Below are 19,528 nucleotides of genomic sequence, written 5' to 3' on the forward strand. Positions count from 1 at the left end.
AAATAAATAAAAAAAAACGTATATTTAAAGTTGCATATAAAAATAACGCTGACATAATGCATATGGACACTCTTAAATACACACATAAATTTAACTTTAATGCAAAAAAAAAAAAAAAAAAAAAAAATAGTTGCTATTCTTTTTTTTTTTTTCTTTTTCTATATTAGTTTTTGTTGTTTAATAAATCAGATATACGATCCATTAAATGATTGTGTTGAGAGTTAGGTCTGACTTTTTCATCTGGTTGAGGAGTTGAACGTGCTGCTTGTCTACGACGTTGGCCTCCATAAGGATTCATCATTTCTTGAACGGACATAGATGGATCTGACTTATTACTATCAGGTCTTCCATAACCTTCATAGTCATTTAAAAGAGGAATAGAAGATGCTGCTCCTTTACGTCGAAGTGTCACTTCTACCTTAGGTTTACCTTGTTCATCTATTTCTGCATTATGAACATGGACTGTTACCACTTTTCTATCTGTCAAGACTAATCCAACAGCATCACGTTTTGATAAAAGGGCAACAATACCGCCAATACCAACAGCATATCCTCCATAATCCGCATTAAGAATACGTCCATGAACTGGGTAATCCCATCCAGCATGATATTCTGAGTAATCTGGACCAACCACGCCTCCACCTTTCTCTTTAGTTGTTTCTGCAAAGTTGGCATGAAGATAATCAAAGACTTGCTCTGGTAAGAGTTCTTTCTTTGCTATCTTTTCTTGGAAATCGCCTGCTTTTCTTTTTGATTCTCTTATAAATCGTTTGAATTCGATAGGAGTCATATTAGCCACATTATATTCAACTTCTTCATTACGAGGTGTAGGTTTACGAGAATTAGGAAAGTTCTCTCTCCAACGTTTAACAAATAGAACCTTATCATTTCCTGATTTCCATGGTGTCTGATGTTCAGTTGTATCCAGTGCCTCAATAATAACATTTTTTGCTTTAATCACTGTAGGTAAATTACGTTTCAATCCCCAATCGCCAATCTTTCTATAAGTTTGTGGTGAATGATAAACTTGTTCTAAAGTTCGATCATATGAAGCTAGTCGTGAATGTCTTAATAAATTAGCAAAGGACTTTTCCATCTTGATGTAACAAAAATTATTATTATAAAATAAAGAATGATTTTATTTTATGGCACAAGGTGACGAACTCAAACCCCGGCTTTCTTAATAATTTTATTTCAGAAAAAAAAAAATATATTTATTTGTGTATATTATAAAAAAAAAGGGGGGGGGAGAGAAATAAAACTCTGCACGGTGATTGTTAGAGGGATTAAAACGCCGCTCATCATTTTTTTTTTTTTTTATTTGCATTTAGTTTCGAAATAATTAATAGCAGCAGATTGTGCCATCTTTTGAAGTAAAGTTTGCTTCTTTTCCTTTTGCTCTTCGTCATCATCATCATCGTTATCGTCAGTGCCACGTTCCATAAACATCTTTACCATTTCTTTGGCTGCATAAGCAGCAATAGCTTCTTTAGCACCTTTAAAATGAACATTTTCACCATTTGCCTCTTGTTGTTCCATATACATTTTGACTGCTTGAACAGCGACAGCACCAGCAATCACTTCATAACTTAGATGAGATTTTTTCTTTTCATACACCTTTTCATGAGCCTTTCTTAACTCCTTCTCCTTTAAAACATCATTCTTTTCATCATCTCCCCAGCCAAACCAATTACCAAACCAAGCTGTTAAGCGAGCACGTTTACCATCATCTTCTTCATCATCAGAGGAATCGAATACCTTGGGAGGGTCAGCAAGTTGAAGGTCCCAAAGTTGATTCATACCGTCTTCTACTATCTGAGCTCGTTTATAGATCATAATCGTTGCTCCAGCTTCCATTTCCTTTTTGCGAATATCAACTACTTGCTCAGCATCACAAAGAGTATAAATATGCCCATATTCACTTGAATACCCAAAGCGTTGGTCATTTGCCTTTTTTTTTTTGTTATAATTTGTATTACAATTTGTTCCATTCCGAAAATTATGATTATTATAAAATACTTACTTTGTCTTCATGTTTCATCACATCTACATAGAGATGTTCGTGCCCAGTAAAGATATCTATTTATTTTTTTCAAGAAGTTAGTAGTTAAATATTATTATTATTAGCTTTTTACCTATAAACTTTTCTGATTTTCCAATATCCATGACTAAACCAACAGCTTTATTAGTCAAGAAACCTAAGGAAAGAAGGAGGTTATTTTAACTTGATACTCATTCTCTCTTTTGTTAGTATTATTATTATTATTTAACTCTACCGTTTTGATGTATCCAGAGTTGTGAATCTCTTTCAGGTTTATCGTCTTTCTTTGGTGCCGTAATAAGCTTTGTTCCAGGCTAAATATATATATTTATATACATATTTCTTTTTTTCTTTAGTCATAAAATTAATTTAACTGTTGATAATAATAACCTCTATTTTTTTATTTTCACTTGTGTCAATATCCAGGACTAAACCATTCATTTTAGAGATGATATAAAAATACCCAATTGGAAAAGAATCTGCTTGGATAGTCATTTTTTTTATTATTATTATTATTATTTACTTGTAAAATAAAAAAAAGAAAAGAAAAGAAATAAAAGCCTTTACAATGCCCCTTTTTTTTTTATTAAATATCGTGTCGCCATTGCAATACAACAAGAATATTAGAAAAGATCTAGAAGAATAAGATTGTGCCACATGAATGTAAATAATAAATACTAATTTCCTTAATAAATTACCTGTCCGTTTCCCTCCCCTCCCCCTCCATCATCATATAAGTTATGTGAAAAAAAAAGTCAACATCATTTGGCGATATATAAACATATACATAAAGCCTTAATCTTCTCTTCCAAGTTTCTGTCTCAATATATAGCTATAAATGAGTACACCTGCAAGCTTATATTGATTCTGTGAGACAGAAGAGTACAGGCCCCCCCCCATTAATTCTAATAAAGAGGGGACTAAAGATCAAAGTTTATCGAAATTTGAAATTAGTTAAAACGAACATACATACATACATATATGTATGATTAGTATGGCTTACTAATGGCTCAATAAATTATGCTTTATATTTGCTTAGGTCGTAAGGAATAATTAGAAGAGTGTTGAAAAGCACTTTTCGAAAGTGTGTGTGTGTGTGTTTGTTTTCCTGTAGTGAATTATTTACTTGTATTCCCATAAATAAAATAAAATGATAGCTTAATTATTGATGCTATTTGCAATATAAAAAAAACCTACAATAATATATATCCATAGTCTAATTAGATACATCTACTTGGCCCTGCGCTTCATTTTTATAATGATGTGTATGTGTGATTGTATGATTTGCAGAAAAAAAAAAAGTATTATGATGCACGTCTATAATATATCATCATATACAGGTAAAAGTTTTTTATTTATTACCTTCAATATGAATATCATGTAGAATGCTCATCAATTGTATACAAGCAATACATGTTATTTAATAAACAAGAATGATAAAAATAGATTATATGTACATGTATTTATTATTATTATTTTTTTTTTTATTTCCTACATCGTCTACAATACCACTCTTCAACATGATCACTTTCAGCTATTCCAACACAACTACCATGAAACCAAATACTACACTTATCACAAGCAATCATGAATGTACCATAATCAACTGTTGGATTTTCACATATACATCGGATCTCTTCTGATGCCATATGTCCATTAGCTAAAGGAGTAGTAGCAGTTGTACGTTGTGTTACTGCTGGTGATTGTGGCTGTTGGAATAATCGAAGCTGAGGCTGCTGCTGCTGCTGCTGCTGCTGCTGTTGCTTTTCTAATTTAACAATTGTGCTATTATGACCATTAGGGGAAGATTCATTAGGCGAGTTTGACTTGCTAGTTTGATTATCTTGTTGTTGTTCTGGAGGTTTGATTTTGAATCTAATCTTAGGTGTACTAGGTAATGACCCACTTTCTTCATTTATTTGGGTTACAGAAGATGGGTTTTGTTGTGAAAAATTCAATACAAGATGAGGGGATTTTTTATGTTTCTTTTTCTTTTCTAATGATGGACTTGAAGACATGCTAATATTATTAGTGTTAGAACTAGCTGCAATTGCAGATGAAAAAGAATTAAGTGATATGGGCCCTGTTTTCGTTATTGTTGACGTTGGTGTTGACTTTGTGGTTACTATTGCAGATGCAGTAGATATAGATGATTGTGGTTTATGTAAAGGCGTAGCTGCTGTCATAGAGGATATGTTTACCATAGTTGTTGGTGTTGGTGTTGTTGTTGATGATGGTGGTGATGTTGGTGATGTTGGTGTGGTTGTAGGTGGTGTTGGCGTTGATGTTGTTGATAATAGAATTGTAGAATCTGAATTAGATGGCATTTCTCCATTCTCCTTTTGCTGTTGTTCTAGTAACCTTTGTCTTTCTAATGCCTGCTGCTCTGCTAACATACGTTTTTTCTTCATGATATATTTACTCTCCCCTGTTTTGATCTCGTTAATATCAATACTATTTTTACTAATGGTATAATTGGCGCCAAATGATGAAGGTGGAATTGATTGTGAAAATGAGTTTGATTTTGTCAATTTGCTTAGCTTCTTTATTGCTGCTGCCTTTGTTGACATACTGCCACCTGCTAATACAGCCAACATACTATTTGATCTTGAGATCTTTGACATGCCATCAGGTGAAGTAGGTAATGAGCTAGAGGAACCAAATTCATTGGATAATCCACTAAAACCAGCAAGTGTTGATATAGCAGGTGCTGCTGAATTCGAAGTAGCAGTAGCAATATCGATTAACAAATTAGGTGCTGTTAATTTTGAAACGATAAGAGGTTCAGCCACTTTACGAACCAAATCATCAAAAATTCCTGCATCATGGTTAAATAAATGATTACCGGGTGCTGCGCTTTCCGCCGTTTGCCCTTTAAGTAAAGCCTCTTTCCCTCTTAGACCCTCTCCCAATTTATAAGTCGGTGCTTTTACATTCTGAAGCGCCTCTGCTAAAGGTTCAATAGACACTTTTCTTTGTTTATGAACTAAGGTATCCTCACTTGTCTCTTTACGTTTATGGCTATGTGTTTTTAATGATAATGACAAAGGCTTTGGTTGTTGTTGATTGTCTTCATCATCTAAAGCTAAACTAGAATCCTCGAATGGTATAATATGAGTAAATGGGTTTTCGATAGGCTTCTTTCGCTTTTTAACAATGACAGGAAGAGGTAATGATTCTGCAGAAGATGGCTTTTGTTGTTTTTGCTGTTCCTCTTGTTTTTGTTTTTCTAATGCTTGTTGTTTTTGTATAGGTATTTTATCGACTTGTTCTATTTCAATATCTTCTTTAACTTCGGGGAATGATGGAAAGTAGGATGGAATGTAGTCGGGTAATTCTACGACAGGTGGTGGAGGAGAAGGTGAGTCTATTAAAGGTGAAGAAGAAGGTGAAGGTATATCGAATTCTGGCACATCTCCAAAAGTGTATTCAATAATGTCATCAAAAGTTGGTTTTCCACCATTGATTACATCTTTGTATATATTTATACAAATATACACGTATTCAAAAAAAAAAAAAAAAAAAAAAAAAAAAAAAAAAAAAAAAATAGGTAACTTTGCTTTCTTTGTTATATTATTAATTAGGCTTTACCTTGAAGAAGTCGACTTGGGTCTGATTGCGCTGACCAACAGGGAGTTAATGTTTTTCCATCTTCTTCTAACCAAACTTTCAATACATTGGTATCAACAGCTATTTCATCTAAGGCTTCCATTAAATCTCTTGCTGTGCCCATTGTTCTGCCATTCAAATTAGCATAAGCTGAAACTGTAGAGCCTAAAAACTGAATATACTTCCCAAAAATATCAGTAAGCGTGTCAATAGATTGACCATTAGCAGACTCAAAACCAGCACTATGTATGATTTGTTGTGTTGCTGTCCTCAATATTGAATGACAAATATTATCTGTCATTATGTGCAATGTGATTTAGTATGTTAATAAAATAATGGACAATATGTATGTGTTTAAAAAAAAAAAAAAAAAAAAAAAAAAAAAAAAATCACTTCAAAAAATTTTAAAATATACGTCATCAGAGTATCTGCGCACAATAATACGGAGTTAAAATAAGAATTTACAATTAATAAATATTAGAAAAGTTTGATCTGATGTGAGCATATAATGTGGAATGTACCATGCTTTCCCCAGACTAGTTCGATATAATAGATTAAAAAAAATCCTCTCCCCTTTAAAAGTGACAAGGAGTAAGATAGATTAAAAAACAAAAAAGAAGTAAGCCAGTAGTAAAAAAAAAACATCAATGATAATAAAGAAATAAATATTTTTATATGTATAAAAATATATATCAACAACATTAGCATAAGTTGTCATCACATAGCTAAGGAAGAGACTTTCAGCCAAAGTCAGGTATAATACTAGAAAATACTTTATCATAAAATAAGCAATTGAATTCAAATAATATACGATAAATAACTGGCCATTGTATATCTCAAGAGAGAGAGAGAAGATGAGTTGTTAGGAGAAGTGGCAAAAGAGGATGTGTCCTCTCTCACATAGTTAGTTGACCAATAAGATGTAACATTACTTCTGCGGAGAACCGAAAAACTACTATTGAATATGTGACAGATGCATTGGTTCTACTAGTTGTTTGTAGAGTCTTGAGGTAAAGAAACTAATTGTCAGTCCATATTCTAATTGAGCTTGAACAATTTGTGCATAAAGCCTTACTGATAATAATCTATTGAAAACATTATGGTTAACATCAATAGCTTTCATTTGGTTCATGTTTTGGAATGATTTTATTGCTATTTCTTTGTTTTCCGGAACTTGGGTGTCTAGATAGCCACCAATTTTGATAGGAATAACCAGGTGGTGGTGGGGAGGGGAAAAGATGTCCTGTATAGGTATAACTGTGCTATATAGCTATTGTAATTGTGTATCCGAGAGTAGGGCTATGATTGAATATTCGGGAAGAATTCTAGTGGTAACTGAGCAGATGGGTAAGATGCAATTAATACAAGTATTCTTGTATAATATAATATTGAGACGATTTTAATTTTTTGTTTTTACGAATAAGACTTCATCTTTTTAGAATAAAGTTGAAACCTGTAAATAATAGGAAGATTATTCTAGGATAAGCTCTTTTTGTAAGCAAGAATCCACTTTATATATATTACCTTCAGTTCAGTATTCTTCAATAGAGTTTAAAAAGGTTGGGTATAGAGGTAATAATAATAATAATAATAATTTATACTCTTGGGCTTCAATGATGTTTATAGCAAAATGACAGCGGTAAATTTTATAGTTATGCATCACAAGGAAATAGCCCTATTGTTTCATTTTTAACTAATATATTCATATATTTTAATGTAATTGTGCGCTTTCTTATTAACTCAAAACATAGTATCGAAACCCTCGTGTTTAAGATGTATCTCTTTCTAGAGTGTATTATTTTCTTGACTGTTTCAATGGTACAATACATTTTCTTGAATATTATAAACATATGCATGGTTAAATAGAAACGGTATTTCCAAGTCATATAAGCGTGTCATTGTATCTCTACTTACCATCTGTAATAGTAATTGATACATTCACATGAATCAAGTCAGTATATCTTCTAGTTATGGTATTATCAAAATAGGTCAGCATTTACTATGTCCAGACATATTATATAGATATAAGCGCCTATAAGTGCATCTAACTTTCGTTGAATAATAATTACTAACGCTACATAATAATCCCAAATATCGAGATATCATTTGAAAATACTCAACATCATATAAAAGCTTGTTTTCTAACTAAATATATTTTTATCTAAATGTGTATATGTGTATGTGCTTATTAAAATTACGAAATAAATCATTATTAAATTTTTTTTTGACACAATTTCATTTAATTTTTTTTTTTTTTTTTTTTTTTTTCTTTAATCGAAAATGTCATTTAAGGAGGTAGCAATTGAATCTGAAGCACTTTGCATTAGTAAAGATCCTCATCATCCTGCCAACTTGATTCCCGAATTATGTCGTTTATTCTATCAGTTAGGCTGGGTCACTGGTACTGGTGGTGGTATTAGTATTCGAAAGGGGTAATGATGATCCAAATTTTAACAAAAAAAAAAAAAAAAAAAAAAAAAAAGAAAGAAATTCTAAAAGGTATTGAAATTTACTCAATTTTATTCAATAGCGATCTTGTCTATATTGCACCTTCTGGAGTTCAAAAAGAGCGTATTCAGCCAGAAGATCTATTTGTTATGAAATTGCAAGATCGTGCAGTATTAAGAAAACCACTTGTTTTTAAGCCATCTGCTTGTACACCTTTATTCTATAATGCTTATACCATGCGAGATGCAGGTGCTTGTATTCATACACACTCTCAACATGCAGTTATGGCTACCTTAGTTTTTCCTGGAAAAACTTTTGAGATTTCCCATCAAGAAATGATCAAAGGCATTCGCATCGGCTCTACTAAGAATAATTTGCGTTATTTCGATAAATTAGTAGTTCCTATTGTTGAAAATACACCTGAAGAAGAAGATTTAACTGAAAGAATGGCTGAAGTAAGTACTTTATATATACATATATGATGACGATGATGATGAATCATGTTTATAATGTTATCATTGTTTATTAGGCTATGAAAGAATACCCTGATACGAACGCTGTTCTAGTTCGTCGACATGGTGTATATGTCTGGGGAGGTAAGATTATAAATAAATAACTTGATTGCTTTTCTTCTTTTTTTTTTATTTATTATTTTATTTAAAACAACACTATTAGAAACTTGGGAAAAAGCAAAGACTATGGCAGAATGCTATGATTATCTTTTTGAGATTGCACTCAAGATGAAGGCTATTGGTATTGATCCTGCTGTTAAGCCTGAAAGTGAGCCTGATTATTGTTAATAAAGAGTGTAGAAGAGGTTAATTTATATATCATAGAAAATGTTAATAATAAAAAAATAGTGGCATTTGTGTAATAAATACATGTTATTTCTAAATATATATATATTGCTTTAAACCAGGAAGCAAAAGCATTATTTTGGCATAGTTAAAGAGTATATTAAAGGTATTGATGATATTTCGTATATCTGGTGCACTGAATGTACTACAAGCTTGTATTTTTTTGTCTGATTCCTTGATTTCATTGAAATGTGCCTTAGTTATAGTATCTTCCTGTTGTACAAACATATTCACTCCTCTTTTTGAATTGTATTCTCAAATTTATTTTTAGATACCATTGAGTATCGTAGGTTTACCCTAACAGTATCCAATGGGTAGTGATTTGTCTAAACAGTATAAACTGACAAAGTCTCACATTACACACTGCTGTTTCTGAGTATTTTCTCATTTGTTAATATGGGTCAAAGGAAAATAAAAAAAAAGCCCATCACACTAAATCAATTATCAGACAAATATTAAATAAACTCAATACAATACAATGTGATATGAACTATGATCTTCTTTATTTACTACTCAATTCTCCCTTCCTTATTTCTTTTGATGATAATCATCATAACTACAATAATATTGTTTATATATAAATATACTATTTCCACCTAAATAAGTCCCTTTTTTTTTTCGTATTAAACTGGTCTGGGTCAATTTGATAAGCAAAAACATATCCGCCTAATTGGATAAATTAAAAAAAAAAAAAAAAGGTCTATCAGAAAAATCATTTTTTTTCTTTTTCTTTTTTTTTTTTTTTTCTTAATATAAATTTATATATCCCTCCTTTTTATTCATAATTTGTCAAAGATGGAAGAATCAATCAGCCCAGTATTAAGAAGACTTCGCAATAAACCAGAAGCACCTCGTATTGATTTTAGTTTATTCACACAAGACGATGGTACAGTTGTTAGTACTAAGGATCGTGTAATAAAAGGTAAATCATTGATAAAGAATAATGAGTAGCATTTCTCATGTCTCTATTTCTCTTGTTCAGATGTACCTGCACCTGCTGTTACTTTACCTACAGATGATGAATTTTGGAGCAAAGAAAGACCTGGATTACCTGACATTAAGTTTTTGAAAGATCATTTTTATAGAGAAGGAAGATTGACAGAAGAGCAAGCATTATATATTCTTGAAAAAGGTACTGAAATTCTCAAGACGGAGCCTAATCTATTAGAAGTAGGTGCACCTATTACAGGTAAGTCTATCAGATAAAAGAGTCTACAAAAAATGGCTTGCTTGATTTATCGTACTTTTTTTTTTTTTCTTTAGTTTGTGGTGATATTCATGGTCAATATTATGACCTTATGAAATTATTTGAAGTTGGAGGTGATCCTGCTAGTACAACTTATCTCTTTTTAGGTGATTATGTTGATCGAGGTTATTTTTCAATTGAGGTAATTTGAACGTCATTTGTATTAAAAGTATGTATGTATGTATGTATACTTATAATTCTTGTAGTGCGTATTATATTTGTGGTCACTTAAAATGTGGTATCCAAATAGTTTCTTTTTGCTACGGGGTAATCATGAGTGCAGGCACTTGACTGATTATTTCACTTTCAAAATTGAATGTAAAGTGTATATATATATACGTTAAATGATGCTTGTATTGATATTATTATTTAGGTCGTCACAAGTATACTGAGAGAGTCTATGAGGCATGTTTGAATTCTTTTTGTGCATTACCATTAGCTGCTATTATGAACAGACAATTTCTATGTATACATGGAGGCCTTTCACCTGAATTACAAACACTAGACGATTTAAAAAAAGTAAAAGTCATAGATAGATAGATAGATATTAAACTTGACTCATTTTATATATTTATATATCTTAGATTGATCGTTTTCGTGAACCACCTACACATGGTCTTATGTGTGACCTTCTTTGGTCAGATCCACTTGAGGAATTTGGACAAGAAAAAACAAATGAATTGTTTGTTCATAATCATGTAAGAGGATGCTCCTATTTCTTTAGTTATCACGCTGCTTGTCAGTTTTTAGAGAGAAATAATTTATTATCTATTATTCGAGCTCACGAAGCACAAGATGCTGGGTAAATATAAATATATAGAATATATACACAAAAAAAATAGGCATGTTTCATTCATAGATATGCTTCTATTCAGATATCGTATGTATCGAAAGAGTAAAACAACATCATTTCCTTCAGTCATGACTATTTTTTCTGCCCCTAACTATCTTGATCTATACAACAATAAAGCAGCTGTGCTAAAATATGAAAATAATGTCATGAATATTCGACAATTCAATTGTACACCTCATCCATACTGGTTACCCAATTTCATGGATGTCTTTTCTTGGAGTTTGCCATTTGTTGGTGAAAAAAGTAAATACGCTGGAAGAAGCAGAAAAAAAAAAAGGAAATACTAATTCTAACTTGATGTAGTTACTGATATGTTAATTGCTGTACTTAATGTATGCAGTAAAGAGGAACTCGCAGATGAAGATAAATTATTAGAAAATAAATCAAATAATACGTTGGATGAGTCTGAACAACGTAGGATCGTTATTCGCAATAAGATTATGGCAGTTGGTAAAATGTCTCGTGTCTTTTCTGTTCTACGTGAAAACTCTGAACGTGTAATGGAATTAAAATCTTTGTCACCTACTGGTAAATTACCTTTAGGAACATTAGCTTTAGGTGTAGAAGGATTAAAATCAGGTAAAATCAATTAAAAAACTACTAAATTTAATGACTAAATGACCAATTGTATTTGATTAGCCATTACAACTTTTGAAGAAGCTAAACGATCTGATCTTGAAAACGAACGTTTGCCACCTACACGTGAAACAAGAGATCAAATTTTAAGGGAACAAACAGATTATAAAATCCGTACAGCGGTTAATGAAGAAGATGAAGAAATGAAAGATGCAGTCCATGCTTTTGATTAAGAAAAAGAAAAAAAATATTTAAAAAAGAAATAAAAACATATTCCCCTTGTTTGTCGTCATTGTTGTAATACTATCAAAAAAAGGAAATAAAAACATTTACCATTTAATTTTTTTTATGCAATTATTAAAATAAAAACTAATAATGTTTTTTTTCATTCTTTTTCGTTATAAAAAAAAAAAATGGAGAAAGAAAAGTATTATGGAAGAACTTCAGTTGATAGTAGTTGTTTAGGCACAAATCGTGTACCTAGAAAACCAGTTGTTAATAATCCTTTAGTTCAGAATAGATATTCACCACAATGGAAAGTAGCGATACAGCCATCTACACTCTATCAAAATAAAAAGCGACATCAATATCCTAAACAATATTACTATTATTCTAATAGTATGACGAATAGTGTCGTTATCAACAAAAGTCAAATCAACAATCATCAATATTCCAAAAGACCCTATTCTACTACAACAATTCGAGATCAACAAACACCTTCCATTCTGTGCAATCCTGAGGAGAATAAGTTGAGAAGAGGTCAATGTGATTCTAGTAGTAGTAGTAGTAGTAGTAGTAGTAATAGTAATAGTAATAGTAATAGTAGCAACACTAGTAGCAATACTAGTAGCAATACTAGTGGTACTCTCATTACTCCTACCAGTCGTCAGAGCCCCTCTTCAATTTATTATCCTCAAGTAAAGACAACAACCCCTAATTTTTGGTATCCAAGAACGGAATCACAAACCTCTGAGCAACGAATGAAACCTTTAAAACGTGGCTTGAGTAAGAAACTGCGAGAGTTACTTCAACCTCAACGAACTTTGATTGAAGAAGGAGGTGCTTCAAAAGAATATTATATGAAAGCATGTCAAAAAAGTTTAAAGCGATGTCAATCACCTATTATAGATGAAGAAGATAAAAGTCCTTTTCAAGTTTTGCTGTAAAATAGGATATATATATATACATATACATTTGTATATATATTGTATAAATATTTATCTTTCTTAATTTTTCATTCCCTTTTTTTTTTTTCCTCTCTCTCTCTCTATATATATATATATATATGTATATATATATTAAGTTATGCAAAGAATGTAGTAGCGGAGAAAAGGCCATCAGGAGCTTTTCACGAAACAGATTTTAGTCAAGTAGATAGCTATGCATCGACAGTTCAACAACGAGGACCCCTAATGACTCCAAGCATTTTATCACAGAAATTTCTTGCAAGACCCTATCGAAGGGATTTATATCGATTAAGAGCCATCTTTATATGGCTTATTCAAAATATTCGACCTGAATATGATCAGCGAAGAAGGGGAGAAGAGCGCCATTTAGTTTTAAAGCAAAGACAACCACCATTAGGCATGACAGCTCATCAAAAGACTCGAGGAGTATATCGAATGATAACTCATCCTCCTATTAAAGAAAATCTATTCGTGTCACCTTCAGATTTGAATACCCTTACTGAAGAACCACCCAGTCGATTAGATACGATGGATTCCCTTGAGCAAGAGGCCCTGTTAACATCTTCTATATCATTTGAGGAAAATAGAATAAAGGAGACAGCAAAGGAAGTATTGGAAAAACGAAGTTGTAAGACTGCATTAGGGATGGCGAATTTATTTATTGAAATGGTAAAAGCTGCTGGCTTTGAAGATGCATATATAATCTATGGTTATTTAAAAGGTTGTTATTATCAGGTAAAAAGTGTGTATGTGTATGTGAATGTGTGTATGTGTGTATGTGTGTATGTGTGTGTGTTTATGAGAAATAAGAGTTAAAAAAAAGAAGAGGGGGAAAGGAAAGGTAAGAGAAGATAAAGTAGACTCATGTATATTTGTCTATATTAGCTCCAAAAGATTCTGTAACGTCTGAAAACAAAAAATTAAATCATGTTTGGTGTTTGGTTAAAATTGAAGGAGAATATCGAATGATAGATTGTTGGTTAGCATCTCCATTCCACCCACAAAACGAAAATAAGATGGAGTCCCATTGGTTTTTAACAAGACCTATTGATATGATCATGACTCATTTACCTATGCATCAAAAGGATCAATATCTAAACCCGCCTTTGTCAACTAGCGAATTCTTTGAATTACCGTATGTTCGTCATCCCTTCTTTTGGTATCAAATGCAAGTTATCGAATCCTGTACGGATCTTCGAGATAAAGGAAATGGTGTGTTCTATGTGTCTCTAAAGCTTGCACAGTTAACCATTCAATGTTATGCTGAAGTTGAGGCCGATGATGGAACAATTGTACGAGGACTAGCACAATGTTACATGACGGAAAAGAATGACAGGTTCTGTAAGATTAAAGCTGTCTTACCACCTCATCAATCATCAGGATGGCTAAAGGTCTATGCTGGACCTAGAAACCAAATCAATCCCTCACATCAAGAGACAATCCATCAACATTCTCTTGCTCTTTGTATACGTATTCATGGTCGTCTAACCTCATCAGACATGTTTGAATTGGTTCAATTGCATACAGATCCAAATGAATTTTATATCCAGGAACCACAATGTTACTATCTGTACCCCTTGCAGACTTATCATTTCTGTATACGTGCTAATGAGAGTAGAGTAGACAATCATCATCAATATCATCGAATTACGCACCATAAGTTGGCCATCAAAAGTCCTGGTGGGAAACTTGTGAAACTCATGTATTACCCTCAAGATCAAGTCTATAATGGTACAGTAACAATTAGTGAGGCTGGTGAATGGTCATTGATTTGTTTGCAACATCATACAGGTGGATCTTATACTATTGCCACATGGGCATGTAAAATAATGAAGAAAAATATAGGATACAATGTAAATATAGAATAAACGTATACTGCTGTTATATTCCCTTTTTTTGAGTGATCTATGATAACCTGCATACACACACATACACACACACACACACACAAAAGAAAAGAAACCTTCCTCCTCGTGTAATGATTAGCGTCTCATAGCAAATAGTTTTAACTTGTACTGTATTTTCGCTGTCAATTGGATACTATTAACCACTTTTGTGAAAGTTCAATTGGCCATTTGTTTGGAAATTAATGATCACTTTTTTAAAGTTCATTACACCTTACAATAATTTTAAGAAAGAGTTATATAGCAACCTTATTTCTGCATGTGTCAAACTAGTTGACAGATTGCTGAATTATATTTCAAATTTGCTCAACAGGTACATTTTCATTAGTATCCATTGTTTTTGTAGTAAGTCTTTCAATCTCTTTGAGCGTATCACGCTTTACTTTTCCCTTAAAAATGGACCAAAAATTCTCAATTAATTTGATTTCAGATGAGTAAGGATGAAGGCACGCTGTTACATAGCCCCAATTTAAAAACCACAGGGTCAATTACACCAGGAGCATGGATTGGGGCATTGCCCATAATAATAAAATACCCTTTCATTTCTGAGGACTCATCCATAATATCCGTGATACAGTTAAGAAATTAGAAGATAATGTTCACTAGTAGTACCATTAGGAACATTTAATTTATCTCCGGGGGCTTTTCTTTTCGTAGCCCCTACAATCCTCCTTCTTTTGATATTTCCCTCTTCTCTCATGCTCATATTGCTAACACCAACAGCCACTATAGCACCAAAAACAGTATGAGAAGAAGAGTTTGTGGAAGGAGTTGTTGTAACCGATTTTTCATCACATGGCGACCAATGACGACTACGACACATATTGATGTTAAATCCTGATTCATCTACAAATACACAATTACTGAAATACTTAACGTCGCCATTATCGATCCACTTATCAACTCATTCGGCACGAGCTTCAAAATTTTTATCTTCATTTCTGGTAAGAGCGTGTCTGTCTACAACTTTGATGATGAGATTACATTCCTCTTTCATAAACTCAGCTACTTTTGTTTTTTTAATCTCTAAGCCTGCAACGTGCTTCGTCAAATCTTCACAGTGTCCCGAATTGCTGCCATAGATTCCTCATCGAAAAAAAAAATTAATAAGATGAACCTTTTGCGCTTCGTTCAGTTGACTAACTGGTCTGTTGGTCAAATTCGTCTTTGGAAATAAGTATAATTTAAGAACTTTATGAAAGCACTTACTTCAATAATAGCTAGACCTTCTAACATTTTCATAATACCCTTTTTTGTTCAATTTACTAAATCTATTTGGATATGTTATTTCTTTTAGTTTCTGTACTACGTAGATGTTTTTATCAATGAGAGAGATAGTGTATAAATCCCATTATTTGAATGATTGGGATTCGGATATTCTTAATTTCGTTATAAGAAAGAGCTGGGAGGGCTTTAACAACAGTATTTAAGTGCACTTTAGCCGCGAGCACTGTTTTAGTCTTGTCATAATAGTACTTTGTTGAGACTGCTGCTGATGTTTTTACAAATCCTCCGTTGGAGATATCAAAGAGGGGGGGGGCCAATGTCGCTTTTGGCGATGATGCGTAGGTCAAGTTTTGAAGTCAATGTATAATGCCTTACATTCGTTAGAGATTGTATCACCCCTTATTAGTATATATTCAATTAGATATTCATTTTATTTGAGGCTTACCATTGGAGGAATATGTTCTTTTTATGCTGGACCAATATTTAATAATAATACTCATTCCTGAGTGTTTTGAGTTCAAAAGATAAGGAAAGAGAAAAAAAAAGAAAAGACAAGTCTGTGAAAACTCGGTATAGTTTATTTTAAAGAAAAAAAAATAATACAAACATTGTACAAAAGAAAAAAAATATAATATAGAAAAATGACAAGGGCTATTTATATGTTTTTTTTTGCAAAATATGTGATATTAATAGATGTATGATAATAAAGCATTATGTGTAAACGTTGTCTGTGTAAATATTGTCTCCAAATAGTCCTGAATGTAATAATACATATTTCCTTTAACTGTCGCTGTTACTAGAAATATACCCAATTATTATTTCTGAAATAAGCAACGCGTCAATATTAATTTACAGTGAATGTTTTAGCTATAACAATAATACCAATCATTTATATGCCAATACTATTATTATTATCATTCTCCAAGATGTTATTACATAACAATATTCAACATTATAGATGTATATCCTATTGAATTCTTATTATTGCATAATACAATATATATAATTATTTCTTTGGTTCCTGAATACTCTCACAATGACTGTTATTAGAACTGAATGTAGAATGAATATTATGCTGTAAAGTACAATACACTAGTTTTATTTGAGTAACCTCTTTATTATTTAAATAAATGATGGTTTATTTCTATTAACTTGGTTGTAAATACGACTACAATCATGACACTGTGCATCGTTTCGTGTACGAGTCAGAGAACATGTTTGATTTATAAATGTGCCGTTCAAGGCTTGAAATTGCCAAAGAAGAAAAAAAAAAAAGGTTAGTAAGCTGAGTGCTTGTTATTAGTATGAACTTACATGGATACATAAATATTTTTGATAATTCTCTGGGAGAATGAATTACTGATGATGCATTCAATTGATAACAGTGCGGCTACTGCAGTTCTTTTGTTGATGACCCTGTAATAATAATGATAAAGTTAAAAAATGGGTAATAATTTCAAAACTTCTAAATAATTCACCTTTTTGAATAAGTTCAATTTGAGTTGGCTTTGACTGGACCTTGTAACCATATTTGTTATTCATGTATTTCTTAAATAAATAAAGAATCACCAAGTTGTGCTATTTGTGAGTTGGGTGTTGCTACGGATATATCAATTACTGAGTTTTTGCTTAAACTATTGATCATTATTTAGTAAAAAGAAAAAAGAAAAAAAAAAGAGTAAGAGAGCGCATGGAAATGATAACAAGATTAGTTCTTGTCAATACAGATTATCTTTCCTTACTATACCTTTGTAATTGCCTTAACATTTTCTATCTGTCTTTGTAATTTTAGCAATTGTTTTTTGATTAACAAGTTCATTTAAACTATATTCAATCTCTTTTTGACTCGTAATAATATATCAATAATAATAATAAAAGTTGAAAAAGGGCGTTTAATCATTTTTTTTTCTTTTTATCTTTGGCATTGTTTTATATGTGGATTGTGTAGTAAAAAAAAGGTGTCCAGTTGAACTTTCACAAAAGTGGCAATTAAGTTTCACAAATTTGATCCGCATTTTCAATTGACGGTGGAAACACAGTAATTTTAATATGCAATAAGATTAATAATAGTTTATTGTGTAATATCACTGCTTGTACACGATTACTTTCTCCTTTTTTTTTTTTTTTTTTTTTTTTTTTTTTTTTTTTTTTTTTTTGTTTAATAAAGTAAGACAAAAGATAGTATTGTGTCAAAGTAAATTACTATCCACGAGGAGAAGAATGTTACTCTTCTTCTTACACAACTGTAATAATTAACTAAAAAAAAAAGAAAAAAGGGGAGCGGGTAGTGTCCATTTTGACGTACACAAGATAAACTAATAGTAATACATGAGATCGAATGGTAGTAAAATTCTCCTTTAATTATTTATTATCAAGTACAAGTAATTAATTTTATTTTATTTTTTTTTCAAAGAAGGAAATCTTCTCCCTATTCACTCACTTTTCCCATATATGTCTATTTTTCCTTATCTCGCTTTACTGCAACGATACCTGGAATAACTATTTTACCCTAAAAAATAAGACCTCTTCCTTTTATATATAAATATATGCATATATTCTTCTTTAAAGAAGGTTTCTTTTTTCTTCTTTTTTTTTTATTACATTACTATGAATAAAAAGTATCTATTAAACAATAATAACAATCATAATATCATTGTGCCTTATGAGAATATTCCTAATAAAAGAATAAAGGTGTAGTATTGAAGATAATTAGCAATTGAGAGAACAGAAAAAACTGATATTAGATAAATTAGCATATAACAAAATCAAAGAAAAGCAGCAGCAGCAGTAGTAGTAGTAGTAGTAGTAGTAGTCATAATAGAAATGAACAATATACTACGATATTATCTCACTTTGTATCCTTTCTCAGAACCTATTTCTTTGGAATACATAATAAGAAGCAACCGAAACAGGCATTTTATGTGTGTCTAAAGGGTGAAGGATTTATGCCCCGAACACCAACGAGAAAAACGGATGTATTGATTACTCCATATACAGTAACAGCTACTACTCCAATTAAAGATAGGAATCATCATCGGCAACAACGACAACAACCTTCTACTGTCCTCAATGCTGTTATTACATTATCAGAGATACTTACTACTGAGCAATCTCATCATGTTCAAAGTTATTATAAAAAAAGGGAACCTCCCTTACAAATTGTAACTTTTAAAAGAGACCTTCCTCTCTTTGAAAAAAACAATGACCCATCTAAAAAGAAAAGAGACATATCTCGTACTAATTCTGCTTATTTACGCATAATTGTAGCTGAAATAAATATGATGCGAACTGAAAAAATCGTTTGTCCTTTAAGGCATAGAGGTTCTTTACCTCCTAGAATTGATTTATTTCAATCTTCTTTACCAAGTCCACTTAAAAGATATTCAACTATTTAATAAACTATCGGGAATATAATACATACATTACTATATGTCTTTTTTTTTTTTTTTTTTTTTTATTTCACTGGATTTATAGCGCGTGAATACAGATAGATAGATAGATAGATAGATACGTACATATGTGTGTGCGTATGTGTATAGGTGTAAGTGTAGGTGAATATATATCTATATGTATCTGTAAC

The 19,528-nt window shown here is 31.6% G+C and overlaps 8 protein-coding genes across 8 annotated transcripts; 4 read left to right on the top strand and 4 right to left on the bottom strand.

Moving 5' to 3' along the window:
• Window positions 1-163: 163 nt before the first annotated feature.
• BX663DRAFT_532430 (uncharacterized protein) lies at window positions 164-1,096 on the bottom strand (the record flags this gene model as incomplete). The annotated part of the gene is made up of 2 exons (XM_051530457.1): window positions 164-303; window positions 337-1,096. The coding sequence occupies 2 exons, from the start codon at window positions 1,094-1,096 to the stop codon at window positions 164-166; spliced, it is 900 nt and encodes a 299-aa protein (XP_051380277.1).
• A 221-nt stretch (window positions 1,097-1,317) lies between these two features.
• BX663DRAFT_439683 (uncharacterized protein) lies at window positions 1,318-2,536 on the bottom strand (the record flags this gene model as incomplete). The annotated part of the gene is made up of 5 exons (XM_051523342.1): window positions 1,318-1,950; window positions 2,024-2,079; window positions 2,136-2,198; window positions 2,277-2,355; window positions 2,432-2,536. The coding sequence occupies 5 exons, from the start codon at window positions 2,534-2,536 to the stop codon at window positions 1,318-1,320; spliced, it is 936 nt and encodes a 311-aa protein (XP_051380278.1).
• A 782-nt stretch (window positions 2,537-3,318) lies between these two features.
• Window positions 3,319-6,171, bottom strand: BX663DRAFT_563218 (uncharacterized protein). Its single transcript, XM_051531999.1, has 3 exons — window positions 6,074-6,171; window positions 5,633-5,996; window positions 3,319-5,513 (listed from the first exon to the last, which is right to left on the bottom strand). Exons 2-3 carry the CDS (start codon window positions 5,949-5,951, stop codon window positions 3,526-3,528), a joined length of 2,307 nt encoding a protein of 768 aa, XP_051380279.1. The 5' UTR covers window positions 5,952-5,996; window positions 6,074-6,171; the 3' UTR covers window positions 3,319-3,525.
• A 1,744-nt stretch (window positions 6,172-7,915) lies between these two features.
• On the top strand, window positions 7,916-9,039 carry BX663DRAFT_518188 (methylthioribulose-1-phosphate dehydratase). Its single transcript, XM_051528834.1, has 4 exons — window positions 7,916-8,082; window positions 8,181-8,553; window positions 8,628-8,694; window positions 8,774-9,039. Exons 1-4 carry the CDS (start codon window positions 7,931-7,933, stop codon window positions 8,896-8,898), a joined length of 717 nt encoding a protein of 238 aa, XP_051380280.1. The 5' UTR covers window positions 7,916-7,930; the 3' UTR covers window positions 8,899-9,039.
• Window positions 9,040-9,750: 711 nt separating this feature from the next.
• On the top strand, window positions 9,751-11,863 carry BX663DRAFT_488501 (serine/threonine-protein phosphatase 2B catalytic subunit A1; the record flags this gene model as incomplete). The annotated part of the gene is made up of 9 exons (XM_051524818.1): window positions 9,751-9,877; window positions 9,938-10,144; window positions 10,219-10,343; window positions 10,408-10,519; window positions 10,575-10,720; window positions 10,786-11,003; window positions 11,044-11,297; window positions 11,358-11,633; window positions 11,694-11,863. 9 exons carry the CDS (start codon window positions 9,751-9,753, stop codon window positions 11,861-11,863), a joined length of 1,635 nt encoding a protein of 544 aa, XP_051380281.1.
• Window positions 11,864-12,443: 580 nt separating this feature from the next.
• BX663DRAFT_518198 (uncharacterized protein) lies at window positions 12,444-14,865 on the top strand. Its single transcript, XM_051528835.1, has 3 exons — window positions 12,444-12,792; window positions 12,934-13,538; window positions 13,703-14,865. The coding sequence occupies exons 1-3, from the start codon at window positions 12,611-12,613 to the stop codon at window positions 14,683-14,685; spliced, it is 1,770 nt and encodes a 589-aa protein (XP_051380282.1). The 5' UTR covers window positions 12,444-12,610; the 3' UTR covers window positions 14,686-14,865.
• A 1,178-nt stretch (window positions 14,866-16,043) lies between these two features.
• On the bottom strand, window positions 16,044-16,247 carry BX663DRAFT_439575 (uncharacterized protein; the record flags this gene model as incomplete). Its single annotated transcript, XM_051523338.1, has 1 exon — window positions 16,044-16,247. A coding segment is annotated over one exon (204 nt), but the record flags the coding sequence as incomplete, so codon positions are not given.
• Window positions 16,248-18,701: 2,454 nt separating this feature from the next.
• BX663DRAFT_518202 (uncharacterized protein) lies at window positions 18,702-19,404 on the top strand. The gene has a single exon (XM_051528836.1). It carries the CDS (start codon window positions 18,894-18,896, stop codon window positions 19,341-19,343), a length of 450 nt encoding a protein of 149 aa, XP_051380284.1. The 5' UTR covers window positions 18,702-18,893; the 3' UTR covers window positions 19,344-19,404.
• Window positions 19,405-19,528: the final 124 nt, after the last annotated feature.

This window comes from Cokeromyces recurvatus (genome assembly GCF_025118155.1).
Source record: "Cokeromyces recurvatus strain NRRL 2243 chromosome Unknown BX663scaffold_24, whole genome shotgun sequence".
Taxonomy (NCBI): domain Eukaryota; kingdom Fungi; phylum Mucoromycota; class Mucoromycetes; order Mucorales; family Mucoraceae; genus Cokeromyces; species Cokeromyces recurvatus.

What these genes read in the sequence shown, in the direction of transcription:
- BX663DRAFT_563218 (XM_051531999.1), bottom strand. Translation starts at nt 5,951, where the DNA reads ATGACAGATAATATTTGTCATTCAATATTGAGGACAGCAACACAACAA. An exon ending in CCCAAGTCGACTTCTTCAAG is followed by an intron (nt 5,514 to 5,632) that starts GTAAAGCCTAAT and finishes ATATATACAAAG; the next exon opens with ATGTAATCAATGGTGGAAAA.
- BX663DRAFT_518188 (XM_051528834.1), top strand. Translation starts at nt 7,931, where the DNA reads ATGTCATTTAAGGAGGTAGCAATTGAATCTGAAGCACTTTGCATTAGT. An exon ending in GGTATTAGTATTCGAAAGGG is followed by an intron (nt 8,083 to 8,180) that starts GTAATGATGATC and finishes TTTATTCAATAG; the next exon opens with CGATCTTGTCTATATTGCAC. An exon ending in TGGTGTATATGTCTGGGGAG is followed by an intron (nt 8,695 to 8,773) that starts GTAAGATTATAA and finishes CAACACTATTAG; the next exon opens with AAACTTGGGAAAAAGCAAAG.
- BX663DRAFT_518198 (XM_051528835.1), top strand. Translation starts at nt 12,611, where the DNA reads ATGAAACCTTTAAAACGTGGCTTGAGTAAGAAACTGCGAGAGTTACTT. An exon ending in AGTCCTTTTCAAGTTTTGCT is followed by an intron (nt 12,793 to 12,933) that starts GTAAAATAGGAT and finishes ATATATATTAAG; the next exon opens with TTATGCAAAGAATGTAGTAG. An exon ending in AATCTATGGTTATTTAAAAG is followed by an intron (nt 13,539 to 13,702) that starts GTTGTTATTATC and finishes TGTCTATATTAG; the next exon opens with CTCCAAAAGATTCTGTAACG.
- BX663DRAFT_518202 (XM_051528836.1), top strand. Translation starts at nt 18,894, where the DNA reads ATGCCCCGAACACCAACGAGAAAAACGGATGTATTGATTACTCCATAT.